The sequence below is a fragment of the Zingiber officinale genome, chromosome 7B, assembly GCF_018446385.1.
Source record: "Zingiber officinale cultivar Zhangliang chromosome 7B, Zo_v1.1, whole genome shotgun sequence".
Taxonomy (NCBI): Eukaryota; Viridiplantae; Streptophyta; class Magnoliopsida; order Zingiberales; family Zingiberaceae; genus Zingiber; species Zingiber officinale.
Genome location: NC_055999.1, coordinates 57,975,009 through 57,992,520, shown reverse-complemented (window position 1 = coordinate 57,992,520; position 17,512 = coordinate 57,975,009). Strand labels below are relative to the sequence as shown.

The 17,512-nt window shown below is 36.0% G+C and overlaps 1 protein-coding gene across 2 annotated transcripts; it reads right to left on the bottom strand.

Annotated features, from left to right (window-relative positions):
- Nucleotides 1–1,185: 1,185 nt before the first annotated feature.
- LOC122005780 (DUF21 domain-containing protein At1g55930, chloroplastic-like) lies at nt 1,186–13,879 on the bottom strand. 2 transcript variants are annotated; one of them, XM_042560980.1, is made up of 10 exons: nt 13,550–13,879; nt 8,175–8,314; nt 8,021–8,099; nt 7,858–7,921; nt 7,465–7,556; nt 7,215–7,280; nt 6,828–6,944; nt 2,294–2,470; nt 1,604–1,860; nt 1,186–1,538 (listed from the first exon to the last, which is right to left on the bottom strand). In XM_042560980.1, exons 2-9 carry the CDS (start codon nt 8,309–8,311, stop codon nt 1,651–1,653), a joined length of 942 nt encoding a protein of 313 aa, XP_042416914.1. In that variant the 5' UTR covers nt 8,312–8,314; nt 13,550–13,879; the 3' UTR covers nt 1,186–1,538; nt 1,604–1,650. The 2 variants fall into 2 exon arrangements, with proteins under 2 accessions (XP_042416914.1, XP_042416915.1); XM_042560981.1 differs by having other exon boundaries at nt 13,571–13,879.
- Between the last annotated feature and the right edge of the window lie 3,633 nt (nt 13,880–17,512).

Genomic DNA, 17,512 nt, shown 5'->3' with positions numbered 1-17,512 from the left:
GATTATTTTATTTGTAGTGAAATCAAGCTGACAGTGCCACGTCTGTGCATCGCTCACGGTCGCGCACAAAGCGTCGCCCAGCATAACATTTCTCTTTCTCTCTCTCTCTCTCTCTCTCTCTCTCTCTATATATATATATATATATATATATATATATATATTAAAATATTAATTTTAAGAAAAAGAATAGCTTTTAAATTTCACTTACCTTGAACCATAAACTTTGAAATCAAGTATGCCTTTTGAGATAAATAAAACTGGTATGCGTGTTGTTTTAGGCAAAACCAAATTTGAAATTCGCCCTTGGGAATTTGTCCAAAGGAAAGGGATGCAGAATCAGGGAGGAAAAATACCTCGAATAAATCAAAACCGTAATTTTGATTCTAGATGTTTTCTTTCGGAAGCAAGCATCGCTAATTTAACCCTGAGATCGAACGCCATTGGCCCCATGGAGATTCTCCAGATTGACTTGAATAATTATCGGAAGATTGAGTGCGATGCATGCTGGATTAATTAAGGTCTGTCTGTCCATCGATTATAGGAGAGAATAAAATCTCAATTTGGATGGGTGTCTATCCAGGAGATTGGATTCTCTCATTTACTTTTATGAATTAGAGAATTATTCATAATATAATTATAGTTACATTATGATTATAATTTAGTCATAATTAATTATGATCTAGGTTCGCTTTTTTATTTAAATTATAATTTGGATTAAGATAAAGCGGTCGAAGGCCTTATCTCTGCTCAGCATCAATCTCTGCTCAGCATCAACAGCTCGACCACCTATCCATCGTCGGCTGCCTACAAACGGCCGTCGGTTGTTCATCCTGACTCAACCTATAATCTGAATGGAAAGGTAAATCTAAAAAGAAATCATAACTAATTACGACTAAATTATTATTTGTCGTTCTCCCCGGGAAAAAACTCATCCAAATTATATAAATCAACTAGGCTTTGGACTTATCTCTTTAGTAAGTAGCAAAAGATGAAATCCCCTCTATTCTATAAGGAGATAAATTATGGAGACTTATTCAAGCCCACTCTCGGGTATCAACTCAGCTACCCCCGCAGAAGCACACATCTTCCCGACACATCGCCAATCACGAACCTATACAACTCCTTGGTCATTGGACCTCCGAGGCAAAATTCACAGAACCAAATGCAGAGGAAACATGTAATAGGTGAGAGAAAGAAAGCTTATTTGACCGACAAATACAAGAGCACAAGCGAACAAGAATACAACCCATTGTTGAATCAGTTTTTATTCTTAAAATGGCTGAGCAGAATAATGACTAGTCCTCTGCTCCTCCGTTGCAATGCTGCAAGAGAGGTTCAAGTGGCTACCACAGATCAAACAGATGAGGGAGAAGAGGCAGATCCTGCAAGCGCTGGCTTAAGCTGCACGACGACCTGTGTGGTTCTTCCATGGCGACTTGATATATCCTTTGAGGCCGCAATCCGTTTGGTTGGATTATGGTCATAACTTTCCCATGTTTCTCACTCTGAAGAAAAGCTGCTCTTTTCTCGTTATTTATCTGCGAACAAGAGAAAGCATTGTAGACGTGACGATTTTATCATAGACTGTGTTAATCGTGGTTACCTAGCTTTTGACTATTGTTATGAATCAAGGAATTTTTATGTTGGAGCTCATCCTGCTGCAAAACTGGCCTCGTGGGAGCATCCATCTTTGAATCCCATCTCAATCTCTTCGTCCGAGCTGTCCAGTTCATTTATGGATTTGTTTGCTTGCTTATCTACTTTTCGAGTCACGCCCTTATTATCTAAGTTTTCTCCATGCTCATTGTTGATTGGTATAAAACGAACTTTACCAACCTTTCTTTCATTAGCTTCAAGTATCTGCATGCAGAAACACTAAATGCTATAGAGGCAGCAACTTCATAGAGATGATTGAAGTACATCATAAAAGTTATAGAATAATTGCTCTATTATGTAGTAGACGAGCTCCATCAAAGTTCTGCACACACTTTTTCACAAACTAACATCAGAACACCATCCTAGAGCACCACATGAAAAACAAACTTGTAACTTATCAAACTGTCAAATTAACGGCGTAGTGCATTGTTCCATGTGATGTGATCTCCATAACAATATCAATGGTCAGAAAAGAGGTTGCAGCATTATGGTGTAACTTTAGGGATATTTCTAAATAGAAATGCATGAACAATTTTTTACCTCTTTGAAAATTTATGAAAAGAACATGAAAGGCAGAAGCAAATTGCACAAACAAAGATGTTTTTGTTGAGGAAATTAAGGAAGTATCAAGGAGTACCTCAAGTTCAAACGATTGAAATCTCTTCTCATCATGGTCATCCGTTGTTATTTCAATGACTTCAGTATCCTCTTCTTTATTTGCCTTCTCAAGTACCACTATGATCTTCCCACCTTCTTCAGGAATATATCCAAAGGATTCACAGACAAAGCCAGATACTGTATCATACTGATGACCCTGAAAGATCAAAGACGACAAGTCTTGCCTAAGAAATTTGTTGTCCCTAAGACAAATTTTAGCAGAACCAATTACACCAACAAGAAAATCTAATATTCATATTCACACAAGACACAAACTTGTCCTATCTTTGAGGTAATATTTACGAATCAATGTGATCTCTTGTAGAATGACTTCAACAATGATTTTCTGTTAATTAGCTGGATTTTTGTCTCATTCTTGCACACTTAAATAAAGTTCTAAATAAAATTTTAAAATATTCTATATTAAATATTAGTTTGATAATATGCATTTTAAGGGAAACTAATTATTAAAATATTTACATCAAATTCTTGTCTCTCATGCTCTCAAGTTTAAATGGAAGTAAAAGGATCAAATATATTGTAATCATGGGATCATATGACTACTTCAACACATTAAATAAATTATTGTACTTGACCCGCACATATATATATATATATATATATATATATATATATATATATATATATATATAGATAATTGCATATTAAGGGTTATGGTTGGTTGACCCGTACATATTTTAAGATGTTTTGGACTTTTTTGAAAAAGTCCAATTAAAACCACCAAACTTTATTTTTCTCACTCTCGTATCGCTGAACTCCTTTTCTCCTTCTCTGCTTTAGTGTTTTTTTCCCTTCTTCCAAACTCTGTTATTTTTTTTTTTTTTTTGCCTTTCTCGTTTTCTTTTCCTCCCCTAATCCCCTTCCCTTTTTTTTATCTATCCCGGGTTCTTCTTCCTTTCCTAATTCCCTTCTTATTTTTTCTCTAATTCTAATTTTACCCTCAAAATTCTCCACCGTACATTACTGCCGCTGTCGTCATCATTGTTGTCGCCGCATGCCATTGTCGTCTTACGCTATTGCTGCCAGCACCACTGTCATTTGTTGCCACCACCACCGTCATCACTTCGCCGACCCTCCACAGCAAGCGACTTTTAATTAAGGTAGAGTTTCCTTATTTGATCTCTTTCGATTATAGATTTAAATGTTAAGAAAACATATAGTGTTAATCTTTCATATATTTATGTTTTGTTTGTTAGTCAAGTATTAAGTGTTTATAGATATTGAGGTCTTTCGTGCATTTGATATTTGATTTGTTATATGAAGATGATCAATTTCATTGATGATCATTTGAAAATTTAATCAATTGAATCACATCATTTATTACATGGATAGACTTATCATATAATTTATATGAACATCTTATAATAACTATATGCATATGGAAGGAATTGTCGAATTAAAATTGGATAGTTATATAACTAGAAAAGTAGGTCTTTATAATGTAAATATTTGACTTAGTACCTCTACCAATATGTGTGAAAAATAGGGGATCATTAACTCTTAAATCAATTATATCAATTTCGTTTGTTATTTGTTTTTTAATTGTTAAAAAAATAGTCATTAAATTATGTGATTATGTTTCTAAAATATTATGTTGATGATAAATTAGGTGAAATAACAATGTTGAGATATTTTAAGAAAATGTGAGATGAATCTACTTCAAATAAGATATCTCCCCCTCCATTACCTCCCCCTAATGTTGACTTCAATGAGTATCCTAGCGATCCTAGGCTAAGAAAGAACATCCTTGAGTATAATGTGAATGAAAGAGAGATTATTCAATATTATTATTTACAAAAAGGTCGGTTTCAGCCTAAGAATCATGAATTTCCTTGGCGTTCTTATCCAAAAGAGAAATGAAGATTTCAAGCTATATGGTATAGTATTCATCCTAATTGGCTAGAATATAGCATTACAAAAGACACGACCTTTTGTCTTTATTGCTATTTATTCAAAGCGGATCAAGGTGGTAAAAGTGGTGGTGATTCTTTTGTTACTGCGGGATTTAAAAATTGGAGAAAGAAATAAAATTGTCATGAACATGTTGGAAATCATAGTAGCATTTACAACAGGTGTATGATGGCGGCTTATGACTTAATGAATCAAAAACAACATATTGAAACTTATTAGGTCGATCAATCTAGTCAAGTAGTTGTCGATTATCGTGTTTGTTTGACAACATCAATTGATTGCATAAGATTTCTTGTGCGTCAAGGATTACCATTTCGTGGTCATAATGAATCAATAGACTTAATCAATAGTAAGTTTCTTAAACAGTTAAGATTTCTTGTTGACCATAATAAGGATATAAATAAAGTTGCATTGGATAATGCTCCCTCAAACCTCAAACCTCAAACCTCAAACCTCAAACTGACATCGCTTGATATTCAACAAGATATTATCAGATCCATTGCATATTTAACTACTAATTCTATTCTTGAAGATCTTGGTGATGAATTATTTACTATATTAGTTGATAAGACTCGTGATGTATATGCTAAAGAACAAATGGTAGTTACTTTACGATTTGTAGATGAAAGGGGAAATATTGTTGAATGCTTTCTAGGCATTGTACATGTAAATGACACTACTGCCTTATCACTTAAGACTACTATTATTCTTTATTGCACCAATATGAATTATCTATATCTAATTTGTGGGGCAAGGATACGATGGAGCTAGCAATATGAGAAGAGAATTCAATGGCTTCAAAATCTTAATTATGATGGAGAACAAGTCTGCTTATTATGTTCATTGTCTTGCTCATCAACTGCAACTTACACTTATAGCTGTTGCTGAAAAACATTTGAGGATTTCTACTTTTTTTTTTTATATGGTTGCACAATTAAACAATATTATTGGAGCGTCATGCAAACGAAGAGACATACTTTATGAGAAACAATTTGAAAAGGTTATTAAAGGAATTTACGATGGTGATATCCTCACTGGACGAGGTATGAATCAAGAGAAGACATTAAAAAGAGCTGGGAGCACATGTTGGGATTCACATTATAATATATTGTTGAGTTTGATATGCTTGTATCCTTTAGTTATTGATGTCCTTTTATTTGTTGAAGAGGGAAAAGATCACAAGAAAAGGGCGCACAAAGCAAATAATCTGTTGGAATTGTTTGGAAAATATGAATTTATATTTCAAATGCACTTAATGAAGAATATCTTGGGAGTCACTAATGATTTGTCGCAAGCTTTGCAAAGAAAAGATCAAGACATCGTAAATGCCATGATTCTTGTAATATCAAGCAAACATCAACCGCAAATCATGAGAGAAGATGGTTGGGATTTGTTACTAAATAAAGTTTCTTTATTTTGTATTAAATATGAAGTAGTCATCCGGCACAACATGGAAGACTTGTTCGTTTTTCCTAAGAGATCACGACAAAATGTTGAAGGATAAATCTTCACTATTATCACAATGAAACATGTTATGAAGTGATAGATTTGCAATTTCAAGAATTGAACAGTCTCTTTAACGAGGTGAACATAGAGTTGTTATATATGGCTTGTCTTGATCCATCAAATTCATTCTCCGCTTATGATAAGAGAAAATTATTTCAGTTTGCTCTCCATCCAATTTTTCCCGATGGAGTTAATGATCTTGAGCACCAACTTGAGAACTTTATTTTTGATATGCGGAGTAGCAATCAATTCTCTGAGGTTGTGGGGATTAGCCAGCTTACTAAAAGGATGGTTCAATTGAAGAAACATCGTCTATATCCTTTTGGTATATTTACTTTTGAAGTTAACATTGCTATTACTTGTTGCAACTGCAACTGTAGAGAGAGTGCTTTCAGCAATGAAATAAATCAAAACCTCACTTCGTAATCGGTTGGGAGATGGTATGACAAATGATTGTTCGATATCATATATTGAGCGAGATGTATTTGATACTGGTGATAATGAAGCTATCATTCAGCATTTTCAAAGTATGAAATCTTAGAGAGTGATATTGTAAAAACATATAGAAGTATATATATGACTTTTATTATGCATTTTGTGTTGTATTTTTTTTTTATTTATTGAATTCGCCCCTGATTGAAAATCCTAGCTACGCCACTGCATAGTGACGCTTCAAGCATGAAATTATTATGATTTATAATCATAAAATAAAGATCATCAAATTTTAAATAGAAGAAAATTCTTCACATCAAATGCAAAACTGAAAATAACATGATAATATAAGATATGATTGCCACATGTAGTTATTATGAACTTAAATAATTAAAATGAAACTTAAGTATATAATAATGCAAAGAAATCTTTGCAACTCCCTTTGGTTTACTCGAGCAATTTTCAATTCATACTATCAATGCCCATGTACCTCATTATAATATGTTGGTCATCTCAATTTCTCACTAAAGAAAAGTCATACATGGGCTCAGCAGTATCCTCCTCTGAGGAAGATAACTACTTGCACATAAATGGATATATGTTGAAGCAAAGAATCTACTTCTGCAGTAATAGAAGATGCAAACCTCTGGTATTTTAATATTTAGTTCTTCTGATAGTTGATCAATACTTGTGTTGGCATCGACATCGAATGCCCCATCATCTCGCATCACAATGTACCCTGTTTTCCGTTGGATTTCCTCCTGTGTTAGACACAAGAAGTAGCTTTAGGAAAATTACATCAATAACACAGATTATTAGGTAATAAAAAAACACAAACTATATGATGCATAACATCTCCAAAATCATTTTCAACAAAATAGAAGAACCCATGACAATGCAATTCTGACCACCTGGAGGTCCAATCATTGTAATGCTAGTAACCTCCTAGAACCCATGACTACAATGAAGTGGGAAACAAGGTAAATAAAAAGCCAGTACATGCAAATCAGTACAGTTTTATGATAATTTACCTTTGAATCATTGTCATCAAATATTTCACCAACAATCTCTTCAACAACATCTTCTAGGGTCACAATCTGTGCAATTAATTATACATAAATGAGCAATAATGTTAAAGAGAGATCAAAATTAAAATAAAGTACACATATCTGGAATGATATATCAAGTTGCTTTTGCTTCTGAATTCAGCTAAAGATTATGTTATTTGATAACTATGGATTGCTTAAGGACAATAATTAGAAGAGTTTTAACAGAACGTACACCGACTGTTCCACCATATTCATTAAGCACTACAGCCATATGAACCTGCCTTATGCGAAACTCTCTCAGCATATTCCAGACGGGCATTGAATCTGCAGTGTGAAAAAATAATGATGTATATAAGAATGCTCTAGCAATGTATCATATCTCCAACTGTGTAACAATGTTTTAATAATGTATCAGAGCTCCTCCATCTACAAACACTGATTAACTACTGAAACAAAAAGTAGAAAGACCAAAAAGGAAAATTCTATGCCACAAATTAAATGAAACAATAAATGCCATCCACAACAACCAAAAAAAACAAGTTTGGGAAATAAGAGAAGTCAAGATTAATATATAGATTTGTCTCACATCCTAAATCACTAATTAAGTTTCATAGCTTTGTAGTACCTGGTACAAAATACGCTGGCATGCGCGCAATATTGTTCACCGTGATTTCTTTTAGCTTCTCAACCTTGAATAATAGAAGGAAACTAATTGATTAACAAAATATCAACATGAATCTGATGATGCAACTAAAATAAATAAATATCGAAAGGTACATAGAACCCACCTTTTTGACATAGTCAAGCATGTCCATGGCATATGCAATCCCTACAATATTATCAATACGCTCCTCAAAGACTGGTACTCTGAAATTCATTTTGTGCGAGAAATTAACTTATATATTAAACAAAAATTGAAACATTGAAGCAAACTGAAGTAACCTTGAATATTGATGAGTCTCCCACAAATTCTGAAAATCAACGAGTGTTGCACTGCCATAAATTGCAACTACATCTACAAGAGGTGTCATCACTTCTCGAACATGTGTGTCTTTTATCTCTAGTACATTTTTGATCATATCCTGTTGAGAGCACATAGAGGAAGAAGTAATTAATCATGAACACAAACAGCTTTTTCTTTATATGACTATATATAAGATATAATAGTGAAGAAAAATAAATTACTAACTTAGCTTTTAGCAAAGCATAATAGTGGAAAACTGCAAGCATTCAGCACATAAGGACTCTACAAATAAATTAATAACATAATTCACCAATACAACTGTTTGAAATCACAAAGCTGGTAGGGTGTGTTTGGTTCGGGGTTATCCTTGATAATCTTGGTTATTCATCCAAGGTTATCAACGAAAACCTTATTTGGTTTAGGTAATCGATGATTCCCGAGTAATGTGTCATGCCCGGCACGTCAGCAAAAGGGGCATGCAACCCGGAATCGAAAAATCTCGAAAAATTGAGATTTTTCTTGATTCCGGGGTTAACAAAAAAATTTTACCCAAAATATCCTTGAATAAGAGAAAAATGTGATAAAAAAGAAAAATGTAAAGAAAAAAAATAAAAATAAAAAAATGTAAAAAAGTAAAAAAAAATTAAAAATAGGAAAAAAAATTAAAAATAATAAAAAATAGAACTATAGAAAAAACGTAAAAAAATTTTAAAAAAAATTAAAAAAATGTAAAAAATAATAAAAACATTAAAAAAATTAAAATATATATAAAATATAAAAAATATTAAAAAAACATAAAAAATAAAAAATAATAAAAATGAAAAGAAATAAAAATTTAAAAAAAACATAAAAATAAAGAAAAATATGAAAAATAAAAAATAAAAAATGTAGAGTTTAAAAATAATAATAATAATAATAATAATAATATATGGTTGGTTTTGTAACTAAGGGTAATATAATAAAATATTAAACTAGGTTATTTATTAAAACCTTCAAACAAAGAAATTTTTATTGCATTACCTAGGTTGAACCAAACAACATTTGGTTATATTTTATTCTCCATAACCTTGGTTATATGATTACTTGGTAATCACATAACTAAGATTATACATGATAACTTGAACCAAACGCATTCTTAGAACAATCTGCAACACCTTTTCCCTCGTATGTTACTCATGGAATCATTTTCCTTGTTTCACAAGAGGATAAGTTACTCGATGTGTTTGCATGTACACTCACAAGATTCTAAACAATTTAGCTAATGCATAAAACAATTAAAGGCTTGTTAAAGAGAATTATTAGATAAATAATTTTGGTAATGTTCATGTTCTGCATGATAAATTGCTAATTTACCGGGAGGCATTAATGTTAAACAAAATTTTAGTCATGATAGAAGGAATATCCTTGTCAAATGATAAAGTGCTAACTAATCAAGAGGCATTAATGTTTAAACAATAGCATCTTGTGAGTTCAGGGTTTACTCTTGAGACTTAGAAACAGAGCAAGAGTTACTGCGAAAGGTATTGGATACTGGATGTGGTTCTCATCTTTGCAATGATTTGCAGATGATGACAAGAAGTAAAAAACTGAGAGAGGCTGTCGAAATTTTCAAGGAGAAGAAAAGTAATGGCTGTCCGAATTCTCAAGGAGAAGAACAATAGGTGTGTCTTCTCAAATCTACAAGGAAGATCAAAAGGGTTGGATGCTGAAGACTCCAAGGGGAGATCAAGAGGTGCTGCCGAAATTTTCTCCAAGGAAGATGATGAAGAAAATTTTTCAAGGAGGAGATGAGAGGTTGTCTTCATATTTTTCCAAGGAGGAATATTAAAAGCTTGGCTCCTCAACTTTCCAAGGAGTGGAGAACGTGTGTGTGTCTATATATATATATATATATAGATATAGATATATATATAGTTGCTTGAATCTGGCAAACGTACAGGAAACATATTATATCTTCCGAGTAATAAGATAAATGTTTAAATTAAAATCCCTCATTTAGAATATGATTCAAAATTTAGATTAAGTCATAAAGGGAAAAATACAAGAGTACATTTTTCACTGCCTATCTGATCAATGCTACCTGCGGTCAGTGTCTGGCTTATATCATTAGGGAGGCTTGGACGCCGGGAAGTTGTGTCTTCCACTGGTGGCATAAGGAATGTGGATTGGGTGGAACTCCCATGCCTTTAGCTCATATCATTAGGGAACGCAGCAACCGTCAATTACAATCCAACATTAATGGGTTGGTTTGACACGCAAAGATAATCAGTGTCATATTATTGGGTCATTATCAAACGTGAGGCAAATTACATAGAGATTGTATATGATGTAATTGAGTTATACTTTTGGGGGAATTGTGATCGGCTGATATCATTTAGATATCACAGTTGGTTAATTGGGCTTAGATACAATGTTTAAGGTGGGCCCATTTGGGATGGGTCAAAGTCTAGGAGGTCGGCTGATGTGGGTCAAAGTCAAAGTCAAAGGGTGGTCAACATCATTTGGAACAAGAGAATGTCCAACCGGACCTCTAAGTCGGCCAAACCGTGAGTTCCAATCCTGTGCGTGAACGGAGTGTTAAGCCAAGGGCTCGCCTAATCAGGCCCTCTAGTCAATCTAGCCTCAAAGCCTGATTTCAGAATCAACGATGAAGTATGAAGCTAAGTATCAACTATCCTGACCGAGTGCTCCAACCGATCGGACATATAGTCCGATCGAACATACTAGACATCTGGCTGCGTACAGTTCAAATAAAGAAGCCAAGTCGCCAACTGCATTCGTAAACATTGACCGAGTACTTCTCGGAACTAAGGGTAGTACCAGTGATTCAATTGGTTGGTCAAAGTAGTCTATTGTGGACCCCGTATCCCAATAAATTAGAACGCTCTTTTGACGTTTTGTGCCACATATGACAAAAGATATTCTGCAGACAAATCGCACTTTCAAAACTTCCAGCCTATCAAATCACAGAGATTTGTAGGCTCATTTTATGAAAGGTGTCAGGGTTACTTTATGGCTTGTCCTTTTTTGGAAATGCTTTGTAATTCATGCATAAACACATCGGTGATTTATAAAAGGGGTCTTCATCCACAGGTGGAGGTATGCGATGCTACACATTTTTACACACTCATTGCTACCATTTCTTTCACTATTCTTCTCTCAAAACCAATTACTTATTTGAGCGTCGGAGAGCCAACGTCGAGCCCCCTTCCCTTGCCCGCAGTTAACGCTCTTTGTGACACGCAAAACAACTTGAGGTCTTTGTTTGGTCAACAGCATAGCCGAGTTTCTAGCTAATCATCTTCCTAGCTTTTGGACATGATCAGCCTCTATATACTCACTAAGGAAATTTGATTTCCCGTTTCCATTAGGGGGTGATGGGAAATGTTAAAATTAGTGGGAGGCAATTCAAAGTCCACATTTTGTCTTATAAATTATTTAGAATAATCAGTAATGTTGTTTATCTATTTTTTATTTCAGTATATTAACAATATGACATCTTAGAATATACTTTCTATGATATTAGATGAAAACAAAATTAACTGGACCTAACTATTTTGACTGGCTATGAAATTTAAAGATTTGTCGGCGTGTGGCTAAGAAAAACAAATTAAACCTAGCCATTTTCTTTCTTCCATCTTAACCCATTGGATATTAGAACTTCTATAAAACCCAATAATGTGAGTCGATCATAATCATATTAATGATAATATTTGATCATAACAAACTTTAGTTATCAATTCACTTTTTAACCACATCAAACTTTATTCTTCTTAGCTTCGACGAAGAAGATAACGGTGCCGAAGTCAAAGATGCCCCATTGTTAGATGTTTGTGTCTCTTGAGCCGCTGATAAGGAAGAATCTCTCGAGCTATTCGAGACCTTCGAATTAGTAGCCGACCCTTCATCATTATGTGCTGATCGTTCCACTTCTTCCCCTTGTTATCGTGGATATTGAGGAGCCTCCTTCTCTGCCCTCCGAGGACTACCATTAGGGTTCTAAGGAGTTTCAACCGTAACCGAAATCGAGATGGTCACCTCCATAATTGCTAAGTGATAATGTCCTTGTTAATTTGTCAGTGTAGAGTAGCCTGTCAATCTTCGAGCCTATCAAACTCAAAACTTTTGGTGACCAACAATTCGGAGGAAGGCCGTGAATCCGGACCCATGCTGGAATGAACCTCTATCTTCATTGTAAAGGAAACAACTTGGCATGTGCTTCAAGAACAAAGGAATTCCGAAAGTGAATTATGATCATCCAAGTAAGACTTTCTCCTTATCCTACGACATTTCTAGTTTGTAAATTATCCAACCGCTCTTGTGCATAAAGAATTTATAAGGAACCTTCCATCTGCGAGTCACTGCCTCCACACCGTCACGCCCTGGATGCCTACCCATGAAACATCCCACTAGACAATAGCCAATCGAGTCCTCGACTGTTTCGATGTCATCATATCCAAAATTCAATCTCTTCCCTATAGCCTTATGTTGTTCAAATGTGTAGTCATTGTCATCTTGCAATTGTCCTTGAAAAGACCCGCCCAAGACTTCCCTTGCTCATCCGACTGATCTGCCCCTCCATCCTCAACCGGAGTATTAACCAGCACGACCTCTTCCCTGTTTGAGTTGTATCCTTGCCATTAATTTGTTCAGCACTTGTTGCCCTTTGTGCATCCACCTCAGCATCTAACTTATGTGTCCCATCAGTATGTCCACATGGCATAGGCTGACTTGTAGATTTCAAAGTCACCCAACAATGATTTCTTTATCCATGCCATCCACGTCACCCACTTCATCGATGCCAAAGATTGTCATTTCCACCTCCAAATTGGTCAATGAATCTTTATCTTTCCTTGATTGACTCATAGGGGATTGGTTGTGTCCCTTTTTCTTCTTTTTCATTTTTTCCATTTGGAAAGAAAATTCAAAGTGCACACCCAAACAAAGGATGTGGTCCTAGCTAAACACCAAAAGTGGAATTTGCCACCTAAACACACTAATAATCAGCGGGCCAATTAATGCTGGTATCCCTAACAATTAATGTTGATTAAAGATTCTCAAAACCTTCCTTGTTTACAAATTTGGTCGGAGATCTCACAGGACCTTTCAGATCGCCTAAAAACCAAGAAGTTTCTTCACTGAATGTTGGCAGTAGGGTTGTAGGGATCGAAGAACCCCTTTTTTTCAAGCTTGTGCAAGCGGAGAAAGTAGATCCAGGACAAAGCTGAGAGAGGAGAAGAGATCTAGAGAAAATTCAAAAAGAAAGAAAACCGAGAGAGGGACCACGAAGAAGATGATAGGAGAAATAAATTTACTAGTGAGAAGGCAGCCTATATACCAAAGAAGAGCCTACCTAGTAAAATCCTCGCCCTACCTCCGCAACCTTCGGTCAAATCCCATGCGAGGGAGGCCCCTCCATCACAATGGGAATGCCACCACCAAGAGAGTTCTTCGTCCAGTGCAGGGAAGACGAGAAAGATTCACCACAGTCCACCAGAGTGGGAGTCCGGTACCCTACCAACCTCCAGTCACCTTCTCTCTAGATATTCTAGAAAGAAGGGAGAGATTCTCTCAAGAAATTGTCATATCATTTGTCAATGATAAAAATCATACTTTACAAGAACTAAAAATGGCAGGCGTATATGGAATGTGTGTCATTATCTTTATCTCCTCGGTTGTTTTGGGGGCACATAGAGACAAAGTTATATCATGACACATTGGTAAATATTCTCTTTTAGATTCTTTCATTGAAAATCTACTGAGGATTGTATTTATATATATGGATTGGGTCAGCCCAACATCCTCTTTGTGATGGATCAAAATGAAGCGATATAGAGGGGTGATGTAATGCCCGAAAATTCTCAAAACTGTTTTAGAAATATAGTAGGATTTTTATGGAATTTTTAAATATTTTTCCGGAATTTTCCGAGTAGCGGAAGTAGCAAAAATAATTAGAAAACGAAAACAGTCTTAGCGGAAATTGAACCCGAGACCTATGGCTTAAGGATAATGTTAGTAACCAGTTGAACCCAGCAGGGCCGTGCTGAAAGAGAAGGGAAACATTTATATTTATATTTAAGTTGGGCCTAGTTACCCACTTAATATAAATTAAGAACTTAAGTTGGTTTGGTTTAAGTTTTGGTTCGGCAACTCTCCCTCTCCAAAAAAACCCTCACGCCGACGCCAACCCTCTCCTTCTCTCGGCGCCAACACCCAAACAACACTAGGGTTCCATCCCTAGGGTCCCAAGGTCACTTTCCGGCGACGATTTCAGCACAAGGACGTTCCCCTCCGCGAGTAGAACACGTGGACGCGAGCGAATCGTCGAGAAGTCGTCTCCACCGGAATTTCTAGCAATTAGATTTGTAAGAAATCTAGCACACAAGGTAAGAAACCCCTCACCTGCAGTATAATTGCTCTCGCTTGTTAGTTTTGGCGTTAGTTCAGTAGTTCTATAGTTTTCAGTTTTAGGGTGTGCTTTTAGTGCACACCAAGCATTCGGTAGAATGCCCAGTTCAGAAGGATGCACCAGTAGGCGTCCTAACAGCATGTAAAATGTATTAGAAACATTTTATTCAGCTTATTATCAGTTATTACAGCTATATGGATCAGATATCCATTGGGTGGGCTCCCACAGTAGCCTCTAGGTTCAGATAACCTAGAACAGCAAAGTAAAATAAAACAGTATTCAGTATTTTACTTTTATTCAGTTGGCACTGTACTTGGATCAGATATCCATGGGTTGGACTCCCACAGTCGTCCCTAGGTTCAGATAACCTAATAACCCTGCTGGATTCGGAACTTGCAATCCCGGGTCTCTTAGGGATGCGCGCACAGTAAGTACAGTTGCCAGGGCCCCAACAGCATGTTTAGTATTTTCATCTATTATTATATATAGTTTTTCCAAATATGTAATCAGTGATGGAAACACTAACTTAGTTTCAGTTTTAGTTAATTATCTCAGTTAAGTTTCATGATTTGAGTTCATGACCAGTTAGATGTATATGCATGACCAGTTCAGTATTTATACTTAGTTTCAGATACCGTATGCTATGCTCAGCTTGTTTGTATGCCATGATCAGTTCAGTACATGTTTGTATGTCATGCCATGTTGCCATACTCAGTTAAGTTTTCAAACAGCATGTTTTAAAACCATAATCGCATCGTTGCATGTTTTTGTGAGGTAGATGGTTTCTTACTAAGCTTCTTAGCTTACAGATGCTACTTTTCTTATACTGCAGATACCGGTAAAAGAAAAGTGGACTAGCGGAGGCTGGAGGGCGATGCTACGATGATGTGTGTGTGCAAGGGGTCTAGAATAAAGATCCTTGGGATCTATACGCTTTTATTTCAATTTTAGTACTTAACATGCCTAGTTTTATGACTTAGTCTTGTTACTAGGTGTTACAGTTTAGTAAACTATGTCTTGTTTAGTTTATCATGTTTAGAATGTTAGTATTTACATGCTAGAGTGTTTTTCATGTATCTAGAACTTTTGTATGCGATTTTTGGCACGAATCAGTGCTGGAAATCAGAAATTCTGATTTCGTATCAGACTATCAGAACCTGGATCGGTCAGCAGACCGATCCAGTGCTTTTTCTTCTCCTGGATCGGTCAGCCGACCGATCCAGATGGATACAGTAGCTTACTGTATCTCCCAGGATCGGTCAGCCGATCGATCCCTCCGCGAACAGAGAGTTCGGGACGAATTCAGCAGTCACTGATCGGTCGGCCGACCGATCAGTGAACCACTGATCGGTCTCACCGACCGATCAGTGAGCAGCTGGATCGGTCGGCAGACCGATCCAGCCAGTGTTCGCGTGGGTGCCAGTGGATCGTTCCATGGACCGATCCAAAGCTCCAGTTTCACCTCTCCAGTATAGCTATGAATATCTAGAAGGTAGTTGGATATGAAATCTCACTCTCACAGAGTTAACAGAGGCAACTACAATAGTTTAGTAAAATTTTATTTTACCCAGTTTCCGCACAGTACAGCACAGTAATTTCAGTAGTTAATGTAGCGATCCGGCTCACAGCTTAGTACCCAGGAGTCGGGTCGTTACAGGTGAATATCGCTCGTTAAAATTTTTTTTTTTCATAACAATTTGTAAAACAAATATCAAAGTAAGACAACGGAAAATAAGATAGTAAAAGAAAGATAGGTGACTCAGGTAGTTACTTGGTTCGGAACCTATGTTGACTTCTACTCCAAGACCCACAATCCTTGATTGCACCATTGGACAATTCACTATAACTCTTCTTTTCAAAATCTTCAAAAAGAAATCATTTGTATAATACAACTAGAAGATAGTAACACACTACTATCTTCTTGAAATTAAAGCAATGCAAGCTAATAAAAATATACCAACAAAGAGTAAGAAGTGAAGCTTGTCGACAATCCTCATTGTAGCAGCTTGCACGTGAAGATGATGAGCAGAATATCAGAAGTATGAACAGGGAGCTGATTCAGAACCAATTAAACAGTTGCCTTGGCTCGGACCTCGAGCAACCCTTATATAAGTCTTGTCGATCGAAAAGTCATTCGGTCGACCGAAAAGTAGTTCGGTTGATTGAAAAGTCGTTCGGTTGACTAATCCTTTCAGTCGATTAATCCTCCTATCGGTCGACCGATCACCTTGCTTTCCTTCTTCACTGAGATCCAATCTTCGCACATTTATGAGCATTAATTGATCAGTCGACCGATCACCTTGTTCGGTCGATCGAACAGAGTAGTTTCCTTGTTCGTCGAAATTCGCCTTTAATTCTCTATTAAAGATTTTATTGTTCGGTCGGTCGATCCCTAGATTCGGTCAACCGATCAACTTGGCTTCTATTTTACTTTGGCATGATCTGATCTTTGTCCTATATCAACCTAGTTCGGTCGATTAATCCATGGGTTTGGTCGACTGATCAGACCAGCTCCTATAAAACAGAGTTAAACAAATATTCCTACAAAATAAAATTAAGACAGTAATATATGATGCATGAGTAGTAATTAATAGTAAAATTATCTTGATCTCAACTTAGAAACCTTCCCAGTTTCTTCAATTGGATCAGCGACCTAAGGTTGTTCATTTCCGGAACACGACCTCACGTCGCTCCACTCCAGTTGTTTATCTCAACCTACCTGTCAAACGTTATTCCTCCAGACTTGTTTAGACTTTCTCTGCTCAATATCTGATCCCTGATCCGCCAAAACTTTTCCTGCAATACTACATTAACCATTAGCAATAATAGTAATACAGAACATTATGGTAAAACTAAACTTAGATTTACCAAGATTCGCTGATCCGGTCGACCACGCGCGGTCGACTG

Excerpts from the sequence above, each read along its gene's own strand:
- LOC122005780 (XM_042560980.1), bottom strand. The coding sequence starts at position 8,311 with ATGATCAAAAATGTACTAGAGATAAAAGACACACATGTTCGAGAAGTG. Across the intron at positions 7,922-8,020 it reads TGCTTGACTATGTCAAAAAG|GTTGAGAAGCTAAAAGAAAT; the intron begins GTGGGTTCTATG and ends CTATTATTCAAG. Across the intron at positions 6,945-7,214 it reads TTGATGACAATGATTCAAAG|GAGGAAATCCAACGGAAAAC; the intron begins GTAAATTATCAT and ends TGTCTAACACAG.